General features: G+C 46.6%; 1 protein-coding gene across 3 annotated transcripts in view; it reads left to right on the top strand.

Annotated features, from left to right (window-relative positions):
* The window catches only part of FGF12 (fibroblast growth factor 12), a 229674-nt gene that overhangs the window by 73522 nt on the left and 133507 nt on the right, over window positions 1-22645 (top strand). Inside the window, exon 1 of one of the 3 annotated variants that reach the window (XM_083739941.1) lies at window positions 15105-15203. The exons of the other annotated variants lie outside the window; for them this stretch is intronic. Coding sequence (XP_083596067.1) covers window positions 15116-15203 — 88 coding nt within the window. The 5' untranslated portion in view covers window positions 15105-15115. Of the gene's footprint in view, window positions 1-15104; window positions 15204-22645 lie in introns of those variants that run through there. 3 annotated transcript variants of the gene reach the window in all.

Here is a 22645-nt window from a genome sequence, read left to right as displayed (position 1 = left end):
GCTTTAACTGTACGGACCTTTGTCGGCAAGGTGGTGTCTCTGCTTTTTAAGATTTAAGATTTGTCATTGCTTTTCTCCCAGGAAGCAGGCATCTTTTAATTTCGTGGCTGCTGTCACCATCTGCAGTGATCATGGAGCCCAAGAAAGTAAAATCTCTCACTGTCTCCATTTCTTCGCCTTCTATTTTCCAGGAGGAGATGGGCCCAGTGGCCATGATCTTCATTTTTTTGATGTTGAGCTTCAGACCATATTTTGAGCTCTCCTCTTTCACCATTATTATTATCCCCCTTGGCTGGGGAGGGCGGGTACTTTTTATTTATACCCCACCCTCCCCAGCCAAGGCCAGGCTCAGAGTGGCTTACAAGCAATAATAAAAACAAGTTGAATGATTACAACTTAAAAACAAAATTAAAATACAACAATAAAATATTGAAACATTAAAATATTAAAATGTAGGCTCCTCGCAGGAGGAGAAGGAAAAAAAGAAAGAAAAATTATTATTATTATTATTATTATTATTATTATTATTATTATTATTATTATTATTATTAATTACCATCATGGAGCCTCCATGGTCGGAGGCAGTCTATATTGAGATACCCAGTGCTTGTGGCAAATGACAGAGTGTAGCTGTTCTTGTGCCCCCTGCTTCCAAGCTAGCTGGAAGGCTGTGGCTGGCTGCTTTAGGAAACCCTTTGCTAGACCTTGGGTGCTTCTGCATGGAGCACATTTCAGCCCATAAGTCAGGCAGGCAAGGCTGCCACTGTACCAGCAGCAACGGCTGGACCAAGAAATGGTTCCATCTCAAGTTGCTGCACCACAAGATCCTGGAGGGGCTACTCAGTCACAGACCTCTCCCCCTCCCCAACTCAGATGCATACTTTAAAGGACGTTGGTGTTGACCTTCCATTTTTGCGTATGCTTTCCTATTCCTCCAAGAAGCTTAGGCATTCATTCCTCCACTTTATCTTCATAGCAGTCTTGTGAGATGTGCTAGGCTGGGGGAGAGAGAGACTCTGGGTCAGGGGTAGACAACCTAAGGCCCGGGGGCCGGATCTGGCCCAATCACCTTCTCAATCCGGCCTGAGGACTGTCCGGGAATCAGCGTATTTTTACATGAGTAAAATGTGTCCTTTTATTTAAAATGCATCTCTGGGTTATTTGTGGGGCCAGCCTGGTGTTTTTACATGAGTAGAATGTGTGCTTTTATTTAAAATGCATCTCTGGGTTATTTGTGGGGCATAGGAATTCGTTCATTCCCCCCCCCCCAAAAAAAAAATAGTCCAGCCCCCCCCAAGGTCTGAGGGACAGTGGACCGGCACGGCTGAAAAAGGTTGCTGACCCCTGCTCTAGGCCACTTCATTTCACGTCTCAGTCAAGATCTCCAGACACACTAAGCCTGTAACACTCTAACCACTGCACTACACTGCCTCCACTACCTCTCCTTGCTTAGATTTCAAAAAATGCAAGATGCGCACCATTGAGAATGCCTGCTTTGGTGCTTGAGCACTAGCTCAGCTCTGAACTCCCTGCGTGGTCCTAAGCAAGACAAGTCCTTCTTCTGATCAAGAGGCTCTCCAGAATTTCAGACTGGAGCATGGGCTTCTCCAGAGGTGGCAAAGGAGAGCAGTTACCTCTCCTTGGATGAATCAAAATAAAACAGCGTTTGTTTTGAAAAGAGAGTAATTCTAGCATTTGTTGAACTTGAGATTCGCAGGCAAAATATGTCATTTCCGTAGGCTTAGCGTCTTGCAAGCCACATGGATTTGTGCCTGTGCAACAATTGCAGCGCATGCAGCTGGATCTCCAGGGCTCTCAAAATGCCAAGGCTGAGTCCCTCTTGATAAGCGATCATCTTTGCTGGGAGCCTTTTATACGTCTGGGGATAAACCTCTTATGCGATCAAGGCTACAGATGTCTTCCTTCCCTCAATCCACTTTAGGGAGTTAAGGAGAGGCAGAGACAGCGACTTGGCTCTGCTCCCTCTCCTGCCCTCTGCTTTGCGCTGGGACTGTGCACCAGGCCTGGAAGGAACTGGTCCTCCTCGTGAGTAGGGCTGGGAAGGAGGTTGCAGCGCATGCCAGGAATGAGTGTGGAAACAGGCCTAGAAGTTAGATTTATGAAGGATCTGAGAGAGTTGTCTGGAAAGGGAAGCCATACTTGACCCATGAGGCTCAGACACGATGATACCAGCTTAGTCAACATCTGCAAGAGCATCGTTGGTTATTTGACAATGGTGAGAAACTGAGTCTTTAGTGTCATCATCCCGGTCCTGTGGAACTCTCTGACACTGGAGATTCAGTGGGAACCTTCTGGGCCAAACTTTTAAATGCCTGCCTATGCCAGCAATTAAGAATTAATGCTTTCACAATGGAAGGTGACTACAGGCTGGTGAGCTTGATGTCAATACCAGGAAAGGTCCCAGAACGGATAATTCAGCAGTCTGCGAACACTTAGAAAAGGTGCTGTGATTACTAAAGACCCCAGTATGAGTTTCTCAAAAAAAAGTCCAGCTCTGAGGGCCTTCTGGCAGTTCCCTCGCTGCGAGAAGCCAAGTTACAGGGAAGCAGGCAGAGGGCCTTCTCGGTGGTGGCACCCGCCCTGTAGAATGCCCTCGCATCAGATGTCAAAGAGAACAACAACTACCAGACTTTTAGAAGACATCTGAAGGCAGCCCTGTTTAGGGAAGCTTTTAATGTTTAATAGACTATTGTATTTTAATATTCTGTTGGAAGCTGCCCAGAATGGCTGGGGAAACCCAGCCAGATGGGCGGGGTACAAATAAATAAATTATTATTATTATTATTATTATTATTATTATTATTATTATTATTATTATTATTGTCATGCCAGATGAATCTCATTTCTTTTTCTCTATTTTTGGTAGTGTTACAAGCTTGGTGGCTCAGGAGAATGCAGGGGACATAACGTATCTTGATTTCAGTAGGGCTTTGGGCAATGTTGCCCGTGATATTCTTGTGAGGGAGCTGGTAAATTGTAGGCTGGGCGAGGTAACTGTTGGGTGGATTTGTAGCTGTTTGACTGACCAAACCCAAAGAGTGCTCATTACTGGTTCCTTGTCATCCCCTGTGAAATAGTGACCAGTGGGGTGCCGCAGGGTTCTGTCCTGGGCCCATTGTTGTTCAATGTCTTTATAAATGACTTGGGTGAAGGAATTGAGGGGATGCAGATGGCAGCAAACTGGAAGAGGTATCTAATGCCACAAAACACAGAACTGGGGTTCAAATTGGAGAACTGGGTCCTTAGGAGGGACAGTTGAAGGAGTCGGGTATGTTTAGCCTGGAGAAGAGGAGACTGAGAGGAGAAATGATAGCCACCTTTACGATCTCTCTTTTTTTTTTTAAAAAAAAAATTAATTATTAATAATTTGAAAATTACAAAAAGAAAAGAAAAAGAATTAAACACAACAAAAAATACAGTACAGAAACAAAAACACTACATATACATAACAAAACAAGACAAAAACAATTAAAAACACATCCAATACTTTCAATCTTATTATCTTTCATTTACTTGTTTCAGCGACCTCCTCGCACCTCCCTTTTTTGTATTCCACTTCAATTAATTGTTTCAGCAAATCCTTTCCCTCTTCCTCAATTTTCCATCCTATAATTTATCTTAACACATTCTAACCTTATTTTTCCCTTTAATCCATTTGCAATCTATTGTACTTAATTCTTTATAGCATTTCTGCTAAAGCCATGTAACTTTATTCCAACATCTTTCTAACATTCATTAATTTTACAATGTTTCTGTAAATAGTCTTTAAATTTCTTCCAATCTTCCTCCACCGACTCTTCTCCCTGGTCTCGGATTCTGCCAGTTATTTCCACCAGTTCCATGTAGTCCATCACCTTCATCTGCCATTCTTCCCGGGTGGGTAGATCTTGTGTCTTCCAATACTTTGCGATGAGTATTCTTGCTGCTGCTGTAGCGCACATAAAGAAAGTTCTGTCCTTCTTTGGCACCAATTGGCCGACCATGCCCAGGAGAAAGGCCTCTGGTTTCTTCAGGAAGGTATATTTAAATACCTTTTTCATTTCATTATAAATCATCTCCCAGAATGTCTTAATCTTTGGGCATGTCCACCAAAGGTGAAAGAATGTACCTGCCAACTTTACTATCTCAAGGGCTGTTATATGAAAGTTGGAGCAAACTACTTTTCTGCTGTTCCAGAGGGTAGGACTCGAACCCATGGCTTCAGGTTACAAGAAGGGAGATTCCAACTGAACAAGAGCTGTTCGACAGTGAAAGCTTTCAACTTTGTCGGCAGGTGGTGGAGTCTCCTTCCTTGGAGGTTTCGAAGCAGAGCTTGGGTGGCCACCTGTCATGGACGCTTTAGTTGAGATTCCTGCATTGCAGAGGGTTGGACTAGATGACCCCTGGGGAATCTGGGGAATAGATGGCCTCTTGGGTACAACTGCCTTCCTGTGTCAATCCATATGCACTTGACTAAGCAGGCATCTCAGAGCCATGTATAGCTTCCTCTCCCTCCCAATAAAGAGATTATATATTCAGTGACACAATAACAGAACCTCTTGCTGGCTATTGTTCCCTATTGAAGGAGAATTACATGAAGATGATGTACAGATGGTACACAACACCAGTGCAGTTAGGGGAAAATGTACAAAACTAGTTCAAATATATGTTGGAAGTGTAAGGAAAAGGAGGGGATATTTTATCATATGTGATGGGATTGTAAGGTAATTTTAAAAAAGTGGGAAATGATATACAACGGATTGAAGAAAATGTTCCATTTAACATTTGTTTAAAAACCTGAAACATTTTTGTTAGGGATTGTAGGGAAAGATCTGCCAAAAAAGCTGAAAAACATCTTCATGTATGCGACAACGGCTGCGAGAGTTCTGGTAGCACAAGGATGGAAGACTGAAGAAACCCCAACTAAAGAATCATGGCAAGAAAAATTGATGGACTATGCAGAACTGGCAAAACTGACATATAAGCTACGGGACAAGGATAACTGTGACTTTAAGGATGAATGGGAACCCTTTACAAAGTATTTGAAGATGCAACAAAGCGAACTGGACTCCTTGGCTGGTTTTGAATAAACATTCACAAACTTTTTATTGATAATAATCAGCTAAATAGTTTGAGGATCTATACAACTGTGTAACATGCAGAAAACAGCATTTTTAGAGAAATCAAAGACTGGAACTGAGGGAAATCGGGGGGGGGGGCAGGTGGGTTTTGTGTGGGAGGGGGGAGGGAGGAAAAATAGGGGGGAAACAAGGATGATATGTTTCAGGATAAAATGTCTTGTTTTAATTTTGAACAAAAAAGTTATTTTAAAAAAAGAACCTCTTGCTGGCTGACCTGCAGGATAGGGCCCTTGTGTCTCGCAGGATAACAGCACAGCCTCCTTTCCCAGCCCTCTGCACTTTTTCCTTGCAGGGTGCCCAGAACTGGAAAACGGGTGCTATAAAAAGGGACACATCAAAAGCTTTCCATGATAAATCGCTGAATTTGTTTCCAAAAAGCTCAGGCTGGTTTTTCCTCCCCTTCTTATTTTAATCAGCAGCATCTATTTAAAATCCATAATCCAGCCCAAACATAACCTTGTCTCTGTTCTGTGCCAGGGCAACTTAATTTAATAGCTGGGAAACATGACAAGCTGCTCCCTACAACTCTTCTCTCCACCCACCTCCCCTCCGTCTCTCCGGGAATAAAAAGATTATGCAGGGCATGGAGAACAGGAAAGAGCAAAGTTTTTACCTCTCTCATGGCAGCAGAACATGTGGACTTCCAGTGAAGCTGAATGCTGGAAGATCCAGGACAAAAGAAAGTCCTTCAGAGGCAGTGATGGCTTTAATAATAATTTATAATAATAATTCATTATTTATACCCCACCCATCTGGCTGAGTTTCCCCAGCTATTCTGGGTGGCTTTCAACAAAAGATTAAAAATACATTAAAACATCAGTCATTAAAAATCTCCCTATACAGGGCTGTCTTCTAAATGTCAGATAGTTGTTTATTTCTTTGACATCTGATGGGAGGGTGCCACCACCGAGAAGGCCCTCTGACTGGTTCCCTGTAACTTGGCTTCTCGTAGGGAGGGAACAGCCAGAAGGCCTTCAGTGCTGGACCTCAGTGTCTGGGCTGAACGATGGGGGTGGAGACACTCCTTCTGGGCCGAGGCCGATGAGGGCTTTAAAGGTCAGCAGCAACACTTTGAACTGTGCTCGGAAAGGTACTGGGAGCCAATGCAGGTCCTTCAAAAGAGGACTGGACAAATTCATGGAGGACGAGGGGGCTATCAATGGCTACCAACCACAATGGTTGTGTCCCGCCTCCTCTGTCAGAGGCCAGCAATGCTTCTGAACGCCAATTGCTGGGAAAGGCAGGAGTGGAGAGGGCTTTTGTGTTAGGATGCTGGTTTCCCAGCTACTGTGACAACAGAATGCTGGACCAGATGGCCTGATCCAGCAGGCTTTTGTTGTGAGCAGCCTTTGCTCCTGTCTGCTGATGTTGGTATTGCTTGTTTAAAATTGGGAAGCCTGGATTTTGCACTTGCTGCAAGGACTCACTGCCAGGCCAGGGACTTGACCGTTTCTGCAGAGCACTTTTGCACATTTTTGGCATGGAGGAAATGGCAAAGGCTAGGCTTGCAGCCAAGATCTGAGCCGAATCCAGCACTCTTTCCCAGCCCTTTCCCTTCCTGCCAGCAACACAGAGCCTTCCTTTGCCCAGGTCCCATCACAGAGGCAAACCATCCTTCTCAAAAGCTGCACTGTTGGTCACTGATGCCTTTGCCACAAGCACCGATGAATATTTGTGGACATCCCGTGACATCGCAACAGTGCACCCAATGGCAAACTGAGTCAAAGGGATTTTTCAGGGAGGCAACAGCCATTTTTAGAAATGATTTTAAGGTAGCTAGCAAGACCAGCTTAACATTAGTATGCGGTTCCAAGTGGGGGGGGGGGGACATGATTGCCTGGGTATGGGGAGGGTGAAATATTTAAACTCTTGATACCTGCTGAGGAATCATCCTTGCTCTGGGAGTTTTCAGCAGGTGGAAGCCCATGGGAGGGGAATTATTTGTAGGGCTAAATATTTTTCATGAATAAATACCTTCCAGACACCATTGCTATATATATATGTTAGAAAAGATGGAGATTCCATCCTAAGCCCTGTATCTGCTTCAAAAGCCCCAGACCTGGAGTAGAGAAGCAAGGATACCCGCAGACCAGGAAATATGTTGAGTCCAGTGTTTCCCAGATTATTGGGGGCCAACTCCCCCTTAGTTCCATAAACTCATCCCCAGTGCTCCCTAGTGTGCATGCACACGGAAGCTCATACCAAGAACTGACTTAGTTGGTCTTTAAGGTGCTACTGGAAGGAATTTTTTTTGTTTTGACTATGGCAGACCAACACGGCTACCTATCTGTAACTGTATATAAAAAACATTGTTCAAAATACAGTGGTACCTCGGGTTAAGTACTTAATTCATTCTGGAGGCCCGTATTTAACCTGAAACTGTTCTTGACCTGAAGCACCACTTTAGCTAATGGGGCCTCCTGCTGCCGCCGCACCGCCGGAGCATGATTTCTGTTCTCATCCTGAAGCAAAGTTCTTAACCCAAGGTACTATTTCTGGGTTAGCGGAGTCTGTAACCTAAAGCGTCTGTAACCTGAAGCATATGTAACCTGAAGTGTATGTAACCTGAGGTACCACCGTAGTGGTTTGCACAGCCCGCTAAGGAAGATAATAACACACTAAGATTAAAAATAGGGACAATTAATTGCTCATTTATCCAAAATCCAATTCACAGAATTATAGAACTGTAGGGTTGGATGGCACCACAAGGACCACCTAGTCCAAGCTTTCTCCACCTGTGGGTCCCCAGATGTTGCTAAACTACAATCCCATCACCCCCAGCTAGCAAGGCCAGAGCTCAAGGATGATGGGAGTTGTAGTCCAACAACATCTGGGGACCCACAAGTGGAGAACCGCTGATCCTAGTTCAGGGGTAGGCAACCTAAGGCCTAGGGGCCAGATCCAGCCCAATCGCCTTCTCAATCCGGCCCACAGGCGGTCCAGGAATCAACGTGTTTTTACATGAGTATAATGTGTGCTTTTATTTAAAATGCATCTCTGGGTTATTTGTGGGGCATAGGAATTCCTTCATTATTTCCACCCCCCAAAATATAGTCTGGCCCTCCACAAGGTCTGAGGGACCGTGGACCGGCCCCCTGCTGAAAAAGTTTGCTGACCCTGCCTAGTCCAATCCCCTGCAATAAGACTATCTAGTTTAATTAATTCAACCAAGTGGATGCACTTGACACAGTCCTATTGGCTTTTCAAACTCTGATACAGTGGTACCTCGGGTTACATATGCCTCAGGTTACATACGCTTCAGGTTACAGACTCCGCTAACCCAGAAATATTACCTCGGGTTAAGAACTTTGCTTCAGGATGAGAACAGAAATCGTGCTCCGGCGGCACGGTGGCAGCAGGAGGCCCCATTAGCTAAAGTGGTGCTTCAGGTTAAGAACAGTTTCAGGTTAAGAACGGACCTCCGGAACGAATTAAGTTCTTAACCCGAGGTACCACTGTAGTCATTTACACCTTCAAGACTTCCCCCTTGTCTGTTAGCATCCCCAAATAATACCACTGACCTCTGGAAGTCACAGAATTGTAGAGTTAGAAGGGATCTCAGGGTCATCTAGCTCAACCCCCTAAAATGCAGGGATCTCAGCTGAAGCATCCATGTCAGATGGCCACCCAAGCTCTGCTTGAAAACCTCCAAGGAAGGAGAGTCGACCGCCTCCCGAGGAAGTCCATTCCACTGACAAACAGCTCTTACTGTCAGAAAGTTCTTCTTGATGTTTAGTCGGAATCTCCTTTCTTATAATTTGAATCTGTCAATTTGGGTCCTACCCTCCAGAGTAGGAGAAAATAAGCTGGTTCCATCTTCCATGTGACAGCCCTTGAGATATTTGAACATAATATCTCCTCTGTCTGGTGATGTATGGAAGTGAGAGCTGGTCCATAAAGAAGGCTGATCGCCGAAGAATGGATGCTTTTGAATTCTGGTGCTGGAGGAGACTCTTGAGAGTCCCATGGACTGCAAGAAGATCCAACCTCTCCATTCTGAAGGAAATCAGCCCTGAGCGCTCACTGGAAGGACAGATCCTGTAGCTAAGGCTCCAATACTTTGGCCACCTCATGAGAAGAGAAGACTCTCTGGAAAAGACCCTGATGTTGGGAAAGATGGAGGGCACAAGAAGAAGGGGACGACAGAAGACGAGATGGTGGGACAGTGTTCTGGAAGCTACCAGCATGAGTTTGACCAAACTGCGGGAGGCAGTGGAAGACAGGAGGGCCTGGCGTGCTCTGGTCCAGGGGATCATGAAGAGGTGGACACAACTAAATGACTAAACAACAACAACAACAACAACAACCTCCTCTATCTCCTTTTTCCCAGACTAAAGATACCCAACTCCCTCATCCCTTGGTTTCCAGACCCTTGATCATTCTGGTTGCCCTCCTCTGCCCATGTTCCAACTTGTCAACATGCTTCTTAAATTGTGGCGCCCAGAACTGGACACAGTGTTCCAGGTGTGTTCTGACCAAGGCCAGAGTGTCTCACAAGTCCAGCTTGCGGACTGTGCTTTTTGGTCCCTGCCTTTTATGAAATGTCAGCGTAGTGATTCATCTCTGGGACTGGAGCCGTTTTCTCACCTGCAGGAGCAGAGGCTGCCAGTGTTTGAGGCAACAATCATTATCGTGCCCTTGGCTCCCTCGGGGTGGGAGCAGCACCTGGGCCCTGTGGGTTGGCAGATGGAAAACTCTGGAAGCTTTGCAGCACTTCTGATAATAACTGGGGACAGGCAGCATGTGCAGGCCAGCTCAAACTAGCAACAGGCAGTCTGGAAAATGAACTCCTGTTAGTGGCTGCCCCAGTCCACATCTTCTGTGCGAAATAGGGTCCTGGTGGAGGTGTATTAAATGAGGCATGCGGTGCAGAACATATTTCACAATACTGGTGTGTGTGTGTGTGTGTGTGTGTGTGTGTGTGTGTGTACCAGTGGTTCCTATAGGGAGCAGTGGGATTACTTAGGGGAGCACTAAGAGGCAGGGCGACGGCAGGGGTGCGTCCCTCTGAGCACATGGATCGCTGATTTATGACTGACCCACTCAGAGGCTTGAGTGAAACGCCTTCATCGCTTCCTGTTTAAACTTTCTGCTCTTGCTGCTTTCAAAGCTATTTCCTTGGTCATGACATTTGTATTTGCGGTTCTGAGTTGTCACAAAGTAGCCAGCCATTGGTAACAGCTATTGATTTTCTTATGAATTAGTTACCATACGTCTGTGGTAGCTGAAGGTGAAGGTTTGTGTATTTGTGGTGAGTAGTTTTGTATATTTAATTATTTTATGCTACGAATTTCCTTCACACTTACATTTTCATTAGGAAGGATGCATAAAAATATTTTTCATCCAATATTATTTGCCATATATATATATATATATATGCTACAAGATTAGTTCAGAGCATGCATTTATTTTTCTGTGCACCAATGAAGCATACTCGTGCTTATAAAGTTACATTTTTTGGGAACCCATAGCTATAAATTGGATTTTGAATAAATGCACAATTAAATGTTACTGTTTTGAATTTTGTCATGTTATGAACCTTCTTAGTAGGTGGTGTAAACAGCTATTCTGAATAACAGTTTTATAGGGTAGGGGGCACTGCAAATGATTTTACGGAACCAGGGGGGCAGTGGCCATAATTAGTTTGGGAACCACTAACCACTAATGAAGCATGAAGTGCATGTGGAACTCCCTACACAGGATGCAGGAATGACTATCAACCTGAACAGCTTAATGTCAGAAAGTTCTTGCTGAAGTTTAGACATAATCTCCTTTCTTGTAACTTGAAGCCACTGGTTCGAGTCCTACCCTCCAGAGCAGGAGAAAACAAACTTTCTCCCTTTTCCATGGGGCAGCCCTTTAGATATTTGAAGGTGGCCATCATATCTCCTCTCAGTCTTCTCTTTTCCACGCTCAACATACCCAGCTCCTTCAACCATTCCTCATCAGGCTTGGTTTCCAGGCCCTTGATCATCTTGGTCACCCCCCCTCTACACACCTTCTAGCTTGTCAACATCCTTCTTAAATTGTGGTGCCCAGAACTGGACACGATAATCAGGTGTGGCCTGACCAGAGCAGAAGAGAGCAGGACTATGACTTCCCTGGATCTGGACCCTAGACTTCTGTGGATGCAGCCTAGAATAGCATTAGCTTTTTTTGCTGCTGCACCACACTGCTGACTCATGTGAGGCTTGGGGTCCACCAAGACCCCCCAGATCCTTTTCACATGTACTGCATATGATCCCAACGGCCAGCTGTGGGTCAGTGAAACCTCTGGGCTTGGCCTGCTCCTGTTTCTTTCCCTTGCCTGCCCTCCAGCAAGACGGTCTGTGTTGCTATTCTGTGTGTTCCTGCGTCACACCACCCAAGAGCACACCATCGTTAAAGGTCTGTTGCTTCTTTGGCTAAGAGGCTATGTCTGGCAGCTTGTCTCTCACCCTTCTCTTCCTATCCCAGTTCTGGTTTAATCACAGCCCTTCCTCCTTCAGTCACACAGACCTTCTGCACAACTGCCTGCTCCTTTCTTATCGTCCGGTGTTCAGTTCTGTCTGGTTTCATTCACACGCCAGGCATTCTTTTAATTTGGATTTTGTTTATCAGTCACCTATCATCAAATACCTCAAAGCAATGTTGCAGCAAAAGGCTCAAGAATCAACAACAGCTTCAAAAAAATGGAGGAATCGAGAGAGATATAGCCACACCGACAGCATATCTCTTCTTTCTCGTATCCCAAAATGCAAGAAGGGCTTTTACACTCACCAGAAGCTCAGCTCTGCCCTCGCCGGTCCTGGAAGGAGCCTTTTAAAAAGTCCCATATGCTCAGAGACTTTGTGCCTGTTCATTGGGGGAGATAGAAAGCCCAGAGCACTTGTTCTTTAGATGTCCCTTTTATGAAGAGGCACGAAGTGAGACCATTGATCCCCTGCTGGTGAGGCTCGCTGACCTCCCGGAAAAGCAAAAATTTGTCCTTTTCCTGTGAGGCAAAGATCAGAAGACAACCCGGATGGTCACCAGATTCTGTGAACAGATCTGTAGGTGCAGACTATCCCCCGACCCAAACTAGTTCGTTAAGAAAATCCTCAAACTTGGTTCCATGGGGGACTCTCTGCGGTAGCTTATCTTAAAGTTTTAAGTGTCTATACGCTTATCACATTTATAAATTTTAAATTTATGGTTGTACATTGTTTTAAATGTTTGTTTTCCTTCTGGGATTGTACCCCAAGTGTGTTTTATAAGCTGGTCTCCGACCGTAATAAATTATCTATTTAGCAGCTTCAAAATTCTATATATGCAGAGAATTAAAAACAATTCGATATAAAAAGATAATTTCAAAAAGGTTCAAACTGGTGCAACTGTACAATCTGTTAGAACATACAAACGTAAGAGTAGGCTACTGGATCAGGCCAATGGCCCATCTTGTCCGGCGTCGTCTTCTCCCAGTGGCCAAGCAGGTGCCCATTATGGGAAACCTGCAAGCAGGATTCGAACACAAGAGCAACTTTCTCCCTGATCCGGCAGGCGCTTCTCATGGTCTTCTGTTCTTGTCCTGCCAAGTGCCTTTGCTGAATTCTCTGAAGGCCGTGAGGGCTGCGCATCCGGCCCCCTGCAAGAGTGGGGGTGGTGCTCTGGTGCTGGTCATAAGCTCCTTATCCCTCTCCCATGACCAGCTGTTGAATCCATCGCACAAAAAGCAGATTAGTCTTGCAACAGGCGGCAGGAATAATGCAAATTAACCCAATATTTGCAGCTTTGCTGCTTCTGGGAAACACTTGCGCAGTTTGGACGTGCTGTTGATGGTGACAGTGACAAGCACTTTGCACAACTAATTCTCATCGTTGTTTTCATCCCGTTAAAGAGCTTGATTACTTTTTAGCAATTGTATATGATTCTGGCTTTTTTTTTTTTTTTTTGCATTTTATTGGTGCTGCTTTGATTTGAGTGAGCAACCCTGCTTACCTAATGTGGGGAAAAGGTGGAATTATAAGCAAATACAATCACCACAGAATTGGACTGTGCTTGCTGCAAACTGGGGAGATGTCTTTGCAGAGAAGCATTTGGGGGTGGGGTTTGAGGGAACACACAAGGCTGGTGCACTGAGTAGTGGATTATGCTCAAAGTTTAACGTATCTTGGGGGAGGGCTGTAGCTCATCGGTAGACCATCCTTTCAGGCATCTCCAGAGAGCTGCTGCCAGCCAGTGTTGACAATACTGAGCTATATTGTTGTTGTTGTTGTTTAGTCGTTTAGTCATGTCCGCCTCTTCGTGACCCCCTGGACCAGAGCACGCCAGGCACTCCTGTCTTCCACTGCCTCCCGCAGTTTGGTCAAACTCATGCTGGTAGCTTCGAGAACACTGTCCCACCATCTTGTCCTCTGTCATCCCTTCTCCTTGTGCCCTCCATCTTTCCCAACATCAGGGTCTTTTCCAGGGAGTCTTCTCTTCTCATGAGGTGGCCAAAGTCCTGGAGCCTCAGCTCCAAGCCTCAACCACAGGAAACCCTGTGTGCAGGAATTGACTGAGTAGTCACTGGTGAGAGACTGGCACTTTGCCCACAGAACCATAGAATTGGAAGGGACCCCCAGAGCCATCTAGTCCAGCCCTCTGCAATGCAGGAATCTTTTTGTCTGACATGGAGCTCTAACCCACGACCCTGAGACTGAGACTGTCATGCTCAGAAGGCGCTCTCTCCTGTCCTCCAGTTCACATGACTGAACCTGCTGTTCTTTTCTTTTAAAGAAAGAACTCTCCGTGTTGTCACCGTTGGAGGTGTTCTTGATTTTCAGGGTACCGGGCCTGATTTCAGAAACGGTTTGGTAAATTAATTCTCAAGAGTGATAAACGTGTTAAAGAAAAATGAAATCTCGCAGGGAGGGGTTTTCTCTGATGTTGCAAAGGCTGGAGACTGAGACTGGACCGGCTTAAAAAAAAAAAAACTTTTAATTTTCTTTATTGATTTATTAACAAAAGTGCAAACAGCACGAAAAGAAAAAAGAACAAAAAAATCTAAACCCCAAAGCGTCACAGCCTGGAAGGACGAAAGTGCAAAGATAGAGGGCAGCTCCTAAGGGATAATAAAGTATTAACTCATACAGGGATTCACTTTACAGATAATGAAGATTGATACAAAATAGTATGAAAATTATTCTCCACCTGTCATTTCCACCTTTATTGAGAATATAGGTTCCCCATAGTCTTAAAATGGGGTAGACGTTTGCATATATCGATGACACTGTGCGTCAGTTTGTGCATATGGAATAAAATCAAACCATATCTATTTAGAAAACGGTTTTGTGAGCCGGGATAGCTTTGCTGTAGACTTGTTGGGACCCAGGAGGGGCTGTAAAGAGTGAGCGGGAATCGCTTCCCAAGTTCCCTAGACTGGGGAGGGAGGAGGGAGAATGGGTGCTCCGGTACCCCCGCCCCCCCGTTAAGGTAAGCAGGTGCAGAGGAGGACGGGGATCCAAGAGAGATTTGACTGTTGGGGCGTGGGGGGGGGATCTCTTTCTGTCCTTTCCTCCTTTGCATAGACAGCCCCGCTTCGCCACCCGCCCAGTCCAGCCAGTGCCTCGGTTCCAGCAGGAGCGTCTCCCCAGCTGGCCAGCAGGGGGCAGGGCGAAGCCTCCCGGCGCGCCTCCTCCGGGCATTGACGTCCTCCCCCTCCCCCCCCCACTTTGCCTTTCCAGCCAGCCCTGCAAAGTCCCACCAAGTCGCGCCGGAGCAGAGCCGCAACCTCTGGGCGACTCCGGCTGGCGGCTGCCGCTCCCTTCGTCGCCCGGCCGCCTCCATGCGCCCCTCACCCGGACCTCTGGGCTGGCGGGTGATGGGCCGCGCCGCTGCCTGCCAGGAGGGGAGCGGCCAGTAGCTGCTGGAGCGGGGGGAGTGGCTGGTGGTGGTGGGAGGGGGGTGGGAGGGAGGGAGGGGGACTCGACTTTCCAGGCTTCCAGAGGGAGGGGTCGGCCCCGAAGAGGAACTCGATGAGGATTGTGGGGCTCTTCTGGACCAAAGGCTCGCATATGCTGCAGTGTCTCTGTGGAAGGCGCCTGAGTTCCAGCAGTAGTCCAGGTGGGCTGCCGGATCGCGCCCTCCCCATCTCTCCTGACCCCCCTCCTCTGCCCCCTCCCCTCCCCTGGTCGCTTCCCCTGGTGCTCCGGGCGGGGGTGGGACGCGGAGAGGCGCCGCTGGGCCGGGAGGAGACGGGTGAACGGCGGCCACTTTAGCCAGGAATATTTATAGGACTTGATCCCTGGAAAGGCGCGCGGCAGGCGGGCGGAGCGCGCTCAGCGGCCGTCCGGGCGACCTCCGGGGCTGCTGCTGCTGCTTCGGTGCGCCCACGCGGAGGAAGGGAAGCGGAGGAGCCAGCAGCCGCCGCCGCCGCCGGGGGTCGACCTTGACCGGCCAACGGGGAAGCTTCGGCCGCTGGGGAGACGGGAGGTCGCTCCTTCCAGGACGTCCGCGGCGCGCTAGGCGCTCTCCAAGGTACTGAAAGGGCAGCGCCTGCCTCTTCGGGGTGCCGAAAGGACAATGGGAGGTGCGCTCTCCATGGTGCTGAAAGGGTAGTGCTTTGCTCTCCGAGGTGCTGAAAGGGCAGCGCATGGCCTGGGGTTCTTATAGGATCACAGGAACCTGCCTTCTCCCAAATCGGAACCAGTAGCAGCAGCAGAAGATCTGTCCCAGCTCTGGCTGGAGAAGCAACTTGTTGAGAAGATGCTTTCCTGCCTCATATCCTCACCTGCTTAATAGGAGTAATTCATTCACAACTCTGACATGTTCCTAAGCTCCCCGCCCCAGAGGTGGGTTCAGGGTGCCCAATCATTCAGGCTCTTTCATGAACTGCAGCTGTCTGGTTTTGGAAGCCTGCCCCCCCCCATCCAAATATGTAGCTTTTGTCTATTTGATAAGATTTCTTACGCTAAGCCTTCACCATAAGGTCGCAGGGTAGCGGACAGCAAAGTGAAACAGGTGGGGTTTTTTACAGTTTTTTAAAAAACAAGTAACTAAAAGAAGCAAAACAATATTTGACAACTGTCTTCAAATATCTGATGGGCTGTCCCATGGCAGAGGGAGCAAGTTTCCTTTCTGCTGCACCAGAGGGTACGGATCTGAACCAATGGGTTCAAATGGAAGGCGATTCCAATTCAACACCAGGAAGAACTTTCTGAGGGTAGAAAGCTGTTCAATAGCAGAAAAGACTCCATGGAAAAGTGGTGAGGTCTCCTCCCTTGGTAGTTTTTAAACTGAGGTTGGCTTGCCATCTGTCAGGGATACTTTTGCTGTGGTTCCTGCACTGCAGAGCATTGGATTAAATGACTCTTGGAAGTCCCCTCAAACTTTAAGTTCCATCATTCTATGAATTCCCAAGAAAAGCTGCAAGGATAGAGTTAAGTCAGAGTTAACCAACTCCCATCACCCTGGCAACGCTAGCTGAGCCTGATGGGAATTGTAGTGCAGCATCCTTCAGAGGTAACCATGTTAGTCACCTCTGGGTTACAGGAAAGCGAAGAGCTGGGTCTTTTGGTGCTAAGAGAAAGGGACTCTGTATACTCCCAGAGGCACTCTCTTCTGTATTTCCCCACACACCTTAAGGCTGAGCCCTGATATTTTCAAACAAGTTGCAAAGCATGCAAACAAAAACAAACAAAAACAAAAAACAAAAAAGTGAAATAAAAAGGGGATTCTGGATTCTGCTAAGGTCTTTGAGGATTCTTTCACATCTGCAAACCTGGAAACGGAGTGAAGTGTAATGTGGTTACTGACTCGTGGACCTCACACTCTGTTCTGTGGAGTTCATTTTGGGACTCCATCACTCACAGCTCTGTCTGCAAGTGAGAGCCACGAGTTCCTGCCCTGCAGGTGATATATTTGTGAATGTGACTTCCGCATCTGAAAAAAGAACTTGCCCAAACATAATGTACGAGTTGGGCCTGATGGCAACCCAACGTTATTCAGCAAGAGTTTTCCCCTGCAAGCAAATGCCCCAAGTGATGGAAAATAATGGCCATCATGCCTACCAGACATTGTGCCCCTTTAATTTTCCCACTTCCTCAGTGACTCTGCAGCAGCCCCTGGCCTTATATTGGAAGATACAGTATATGGCCATAGCCAGAGAGGTAGAAAATATGTTCTCCCCCCTTTTTGGACTGACCCCTGATAGTGTGCATGTTTTCAGGTTGCACAGCTCTTTTAATCAATAACAAAATGTTGTCTCTTTTCGCCCAATGAATAGTTACCTGTGATTCAAAAGCTTGCACATTCCTTTATATCAGCAAAAGCTAATCTTCTAAAAAACATCCCAATAACTTCATAAATATTTTGCTGCTTTTATTCCTCAAAGATAAAACAGTTCCTTAAGAAACCCACATCCCAATTTAATCCATTTCCCCACTAGGTTGATAAGGTACTAGGGCCTAGAATTATAGAGGCATCAAACTGTAGAATCATAGAATCACTGAACCGTAGAATTGGAAGGGACCCCCAGAGTCATCTAGTCCAACGCCCTGCAATGCAGGAATATCAGCTAAGGCATTCATGACAGATGGCCATTCAAGTTCAGCCTAAAAATCTCCAAGGGAGGAGAGCTCACCCACTACCTTCTGAAGGAGCTCGTTTACCTGGGCAGTGCTGCTGTCCCCTCTTCAAACTCCTAAATCAGGGTGAGGGAACAACTGTAGCTTTCCAGATGCTGTCCAAAACCAACTCCCATAATCTCTGACCATTGGCTGCAGGGGCTGGGAGCTGGAGTCCAGCAGCGCTTCTTTACTCATCAGTGAATGGCTGCTGGAGGGTTGGGTCCAGAGAGTAGCAGTAGGGTGTGCACCCTACCCCCCTGGCATTTGTGCTGTGTAGTGCCACAGAGCATACTTTTATTCCCAGTGCTATTCAACATCTATGTGGAAACCATTTAAAGTGGTCAGTAGGAAATTTGGAGCCCAGTATCAGCCCAGTGTCATCGGCCCACTGGTGACACTCGGCTCTCTTTCTCCATAACTTCTGGCTATGCTAGCCCTGGGTTGGTGCCTGACTGCAATGTTGGTCTGGATGAGGGCAAAAAAACTGAGCTTGAATCCCTGCAAGAATGAAGTTTTGTGGACGAGAGTTTCCCATGTTCTGAATATAAGCCTGCTACCTGTTCTGGATTGGGTTGCACTTCCTCTGAAACAGAAGGTCCACAGCCTGGGAGTGTTCCTTGATTCATCTTTGTTGTCTGAGGCTCAGGAATTACAGGCAGGGAAAGTTTCTGTTGCCCTCTGGTGCTGCTTTTTGGCTGCCCATAGAAGCATCTGGTAGACTACTGTGATAACAGGATGCTGGACTAGATGGGCCCATGGCCTGGTGCAGCTCCTGAGCTCTTCATATATTCTTATGTGGTGTAAATCAGTATCCTGGCGGGTCTCCATATATGTTGGACTTCAACTCCCATCAGCCCCTGCCAGCTCAGAGGATGGAGAAGGGTATCACCCCCCCCCCCTCCTATGCAAAGATCAGAACAGCCTGGCTATGCGTCTGACATTCTGGACTGGTGTTGAAAGTCTATACTTGCCCAAATGGACTAAATAATTGTTCCATTTACGCTTCTAGCTGCTATTGGGTTTTGTTTGTTTGTTTTTGTTTTGCCTTGTTTGTTTTTGCAGCAGCACCAATTTATTTTTATAAATGTGGAGCACTTTAAAATGTATTTTCTTGTTTTTCCAAACTAGGTGTTTTGTCTGTGAAGGAGGAGGAAGTGGGAAAGGAGGTGGTATACTTAGCAACCTATCTGTCTTTCTGGCATGAAGAAGTCTTTCTAAACATTTGGCTTCTAATCAGAAAGCTATTGGTCATCTTATCTGCATGCAGAGAATGAAAATTTAAAACTTTTGCTATTAGTTTCCTTTTGTTGTTAACTGTTTTATTGATGCCTAACTAAATGTAACAAGGTTTTTACTTTAGCCAGACAATTAGAATGGTAGAGTTGAAAGGGACCCCAAGGCTCATCTAGTCCAACCCCCTGAAATGCAGGAATTTGCTATGTTGTTTGCAGAGAAAAAGAAAGAGGCATAATAGTATGGAGTGAACTAGTTGCACAGCAGTCCAAATCTGGACGTAAGCAACATAATGGGACTAACTTTGAAGTAAACATGTGCAGGCTGGACTTCTATTGTTAATATAGGAATATACAAGCTTTCAGTTTACACAGAGTTCTCTCTCAGCTGTGCACTGCACTCTGTAAAATATGAAGGCTTTTAATAAATGGCTTCCAAAAGCTGCTGCGGTTCTGTAACAATCTGGGTCACAGAGGAGCTCATGTACAATGCGCTCGTTTTCAGGAAAGCTCTCAAATGTTTCATTTATTTCAGCAGGAAATGCAGCTTCATTTGTCTCTGCCCATTTCGTGGGGACTGTTCCTAATGTTGGGCTTTTTTTCATCTTTGCCTTGTATTCCGTTCATTGAGGGCATGTCTGTCTCTTGAGGAGGAGTCCAGCACAGACTCTTCCCTGCTTTGGTGCACATCAGATCTCCCTACAGAAGCTGTTGCTTCTCTTCACCACTGACTGCTTTTCTGTGGTGATTTGGGCAGGGCATTCAACCTCTTGGGTGACATTCCCACTTATAAAGGGAAGGACGAGCATGCTCAGAGATTAAGGCTGCTGTCCTATGTTGTTTGTTGTTTAGTTGTCTAGTCATGTCCGACTCTTCGTGGCCCCCTGGACCAGAGCACGCCAGGCACTCCTGTCTTCCACTTCCTCCTGCAGTTTGGCCAAACTTATGTTCATAGCTTCAAGAACACTGTCCCACCATCTCGTCCTCTGTCGTCCCCTTCTCCTTGGGCCCTCCATCTTTCCCAACATCAGGGTCTTTTCCAGGGAATCTTCTCTTCTCATGAGGTGGCCAAATTCTTGGGAGCCTCAGCTTCAGGATCTGTCCTTCCAGTGAGCACTCAGGGCTGATTTCCTTCAGAATGGATACGTTTGGGAGCAATCCCCATTGACTTCAATAGGACCGACAGCTAAGTGGCAGCCTATAGGATTGCCCCGACTCATGAGTGGCAGCTACAGAATTACTCTTATGTTGCTTAAAAAGCTCTTTCCCCTTGACCCAGCTGTGTTTATCAGCTCCTGGAAGCTAGAGGAATCCAGAATGTTCAGGCAATTCGGGAACTGATATAATTCAGCCTTCCCCAATTGGAGTTCCTGAGATATTTTGGACTACATCTCCCATCAGCCACAGCCAGCACACCAGGGGTGGATGGGAGTTGTAGTCCAAGACACCTGGAGGACTGGGGAAGGCTGATAGAACTGGCATTTGTCCTATCTTGGGGCCACCACATGAGACCCTCAATGGGAACAAAATCTCTGTGTTATGATAATGAATGCTTGATTAAGTGGAATTTTAGCAAAGGTGATGGTTTGACCAATTATACTACCTTCAGAATGCACCTAAAAGTTAATGCTGCTTCCTGAAAAATGTGATGGGGTGCCTGTGGATTTTAATCCATGTCCTCCCAGTTCTGATATTATTTTATGTTTTGTAACTCCACAACCTACCCGCACGGTCAGTTAGACTAAAGGATAATGACTTTCCCCAGGGGTTTCATTTCAGAATGCCCTCATTGTTTTGTGGGGTTCCTAAGTGAACTCCTCTTTCTTTCTTTCTTTCTTTCTTTCTTTCTTTCTTTCTTTCTTCATGGCATTGCACTGAGTTTTCATTGTCCCCTGACAGCAGAGTTCCTTTTTGCTTCTCACCTTTCCTGAAATGGAGATTTCTGTAATGGCAGGTGGCAGCGGTTTGCCCTCTTCCTTGGGAGTCCTTCTCCTAAGGCTGAGAGTGAGGCTCCTCTATATATTTAAAGGAAGCTCAGAATCTATTTCAATAAGCGTGTGTGTATGAGTAACCCATATGCTGCTGACTTCACGGGCACTAATCTGTAGGTAAATTGCAAGTGTGCTCCAGCATTCGTGGAAAGATGGCTGTTAGCTTCAGATCACATCCCATGAATAAATATTACTAGAGCAGCTTTGTGTAAAGGTGGCACTTCTCTGAACTTTTACAGTTCCAATCATTGATGAGTATTGATTGATGCTGATGTTATTTGTGGTCTAAAACATCTGAAGGGTATCAGGTAAGGGAAAACATCTGTGAAAGCCTGATTGCAAAATCCTTCCTTCCTTCCTTCCTTCCTTCCTTCCTTCCTTCCTTCCTTGCCAGATGTGTGGAGTATAGTTGTTTGTTTGTTTGTTTGTTTGTTTGATTGTTTTCTGCCATGCTCATGTGTGACTGAAAAGTAGACAGCTTCATAAAGAGCAAGTGTTTGCAGGATTGGACCAGTCCACATGAGTAAAGGCCAGAAGTGACACCTGGCCACAGTGGCTCTACTCTGCCTCTGAATGCCTGTTTCTGGAAACCACAGGAGGGAAGAGAGTTGCTCTTGTGTTCGAATCCTGCTTGCAGGCTTCCCTTAATGGGCGCTGTGGTTGGTCCCTGTGAGAAGAGGATGCTGTTTCAGCAGTGACCCATTTCCATATGGGTTCCTCCGAGTTAGTGGGTAAAAAGAATCCCCTTTACAGTTTACAAAGTCACTGTTCAAGTCTCCTAACAGCAGCTTGGAAGGGGTGGTTTGTGTGTGTTTTTGGAGCGCCGTAGCTTGGAGGCTTGGCAACAGCTGCCTTGTTTTCTTTCGCAAAGGGGTTTTTGTCCCCAGAGGGACGAATCCTCCTCTGTCACAAGCAGACTCCTCCTTGGTTTTCCACAGCAAGAAAGCTGCACCGAAGGAAGGTTTGCTTGGAGAGGCGCTCTGGGAGTTCCCTCTTGGCCTGGGGGTTGGCGGCTCATTAAGGAGCTGAGGTGCCCTGACTTGAGACAGAAGCTGCATCATTAGGTGCCATTGCTGACGCAGGCTTGGTGCCGGGCTTGGTCCGTGTTGATCTCTTGCTGGCTCACCAGGGGGACCATAGAAGTGATTCAGACTGTGTATACATTATACATTTAAAGCAGATTTCTCTCCCCCTCAATGGGGAATGTAGTTTGTTAAGCGTCCTGGGAATTGTAGCTCTGTGAGGGGTAAACTGTAGTTCCTGGGATTCTTCATGGCATGCGTGGGTGCTTTAAATGGGGTGTGTAAAGGTAAAGGGACCCCTGAACATTAGGTCCAGTTGCAGACGACTCTGGGGTTGCGGTGCTCATCTCGCTTTACTGGCCGAGGGAGCCGGCGTACAGCTTCCGGGTCATGTGGCCAGCAGGACTAAGCTGCTTCTGGTGAACCAGAGCAGCGCACGGAAACAGGGATTCAAACTTTTTAGCATGATTTTTAAAGAGGAAAACCTAGTCTTATAGACAGATAAGTACTGTACATCCCACTTAAGGTAAAGCTAAAGCTAAAAGAACCCCTGACCATTATGTCCAGTCGTGGCCGACTCTGGGGTTGCGGTGCTCATCTCGCTTTATTGGCCGAGGGAGCCGGCATACAGCTTCCGGGTCATGTGGCCAGCATGACGAAGCTGCTTCTGGCGAACCAGAGCAGCACACAGAA

This window comes from Podarcis gaigeae (genome assembly GCF_964106915.1).
Source record: "Podarcis gaigeae genome assembly, chromosome: 5".
Taxonomy (NCBI): domain Eukaryota; kingdom Metazoa; phylum Chordata; class Lepidosauria; order Squamata; family Lacertidae; genus Podarcis; species Podarcis gaigeae.
Note: the sequence above shows the minus strand (reverse complement) of the source record. Positions and strands in the feature narration are given on the sequence as shown.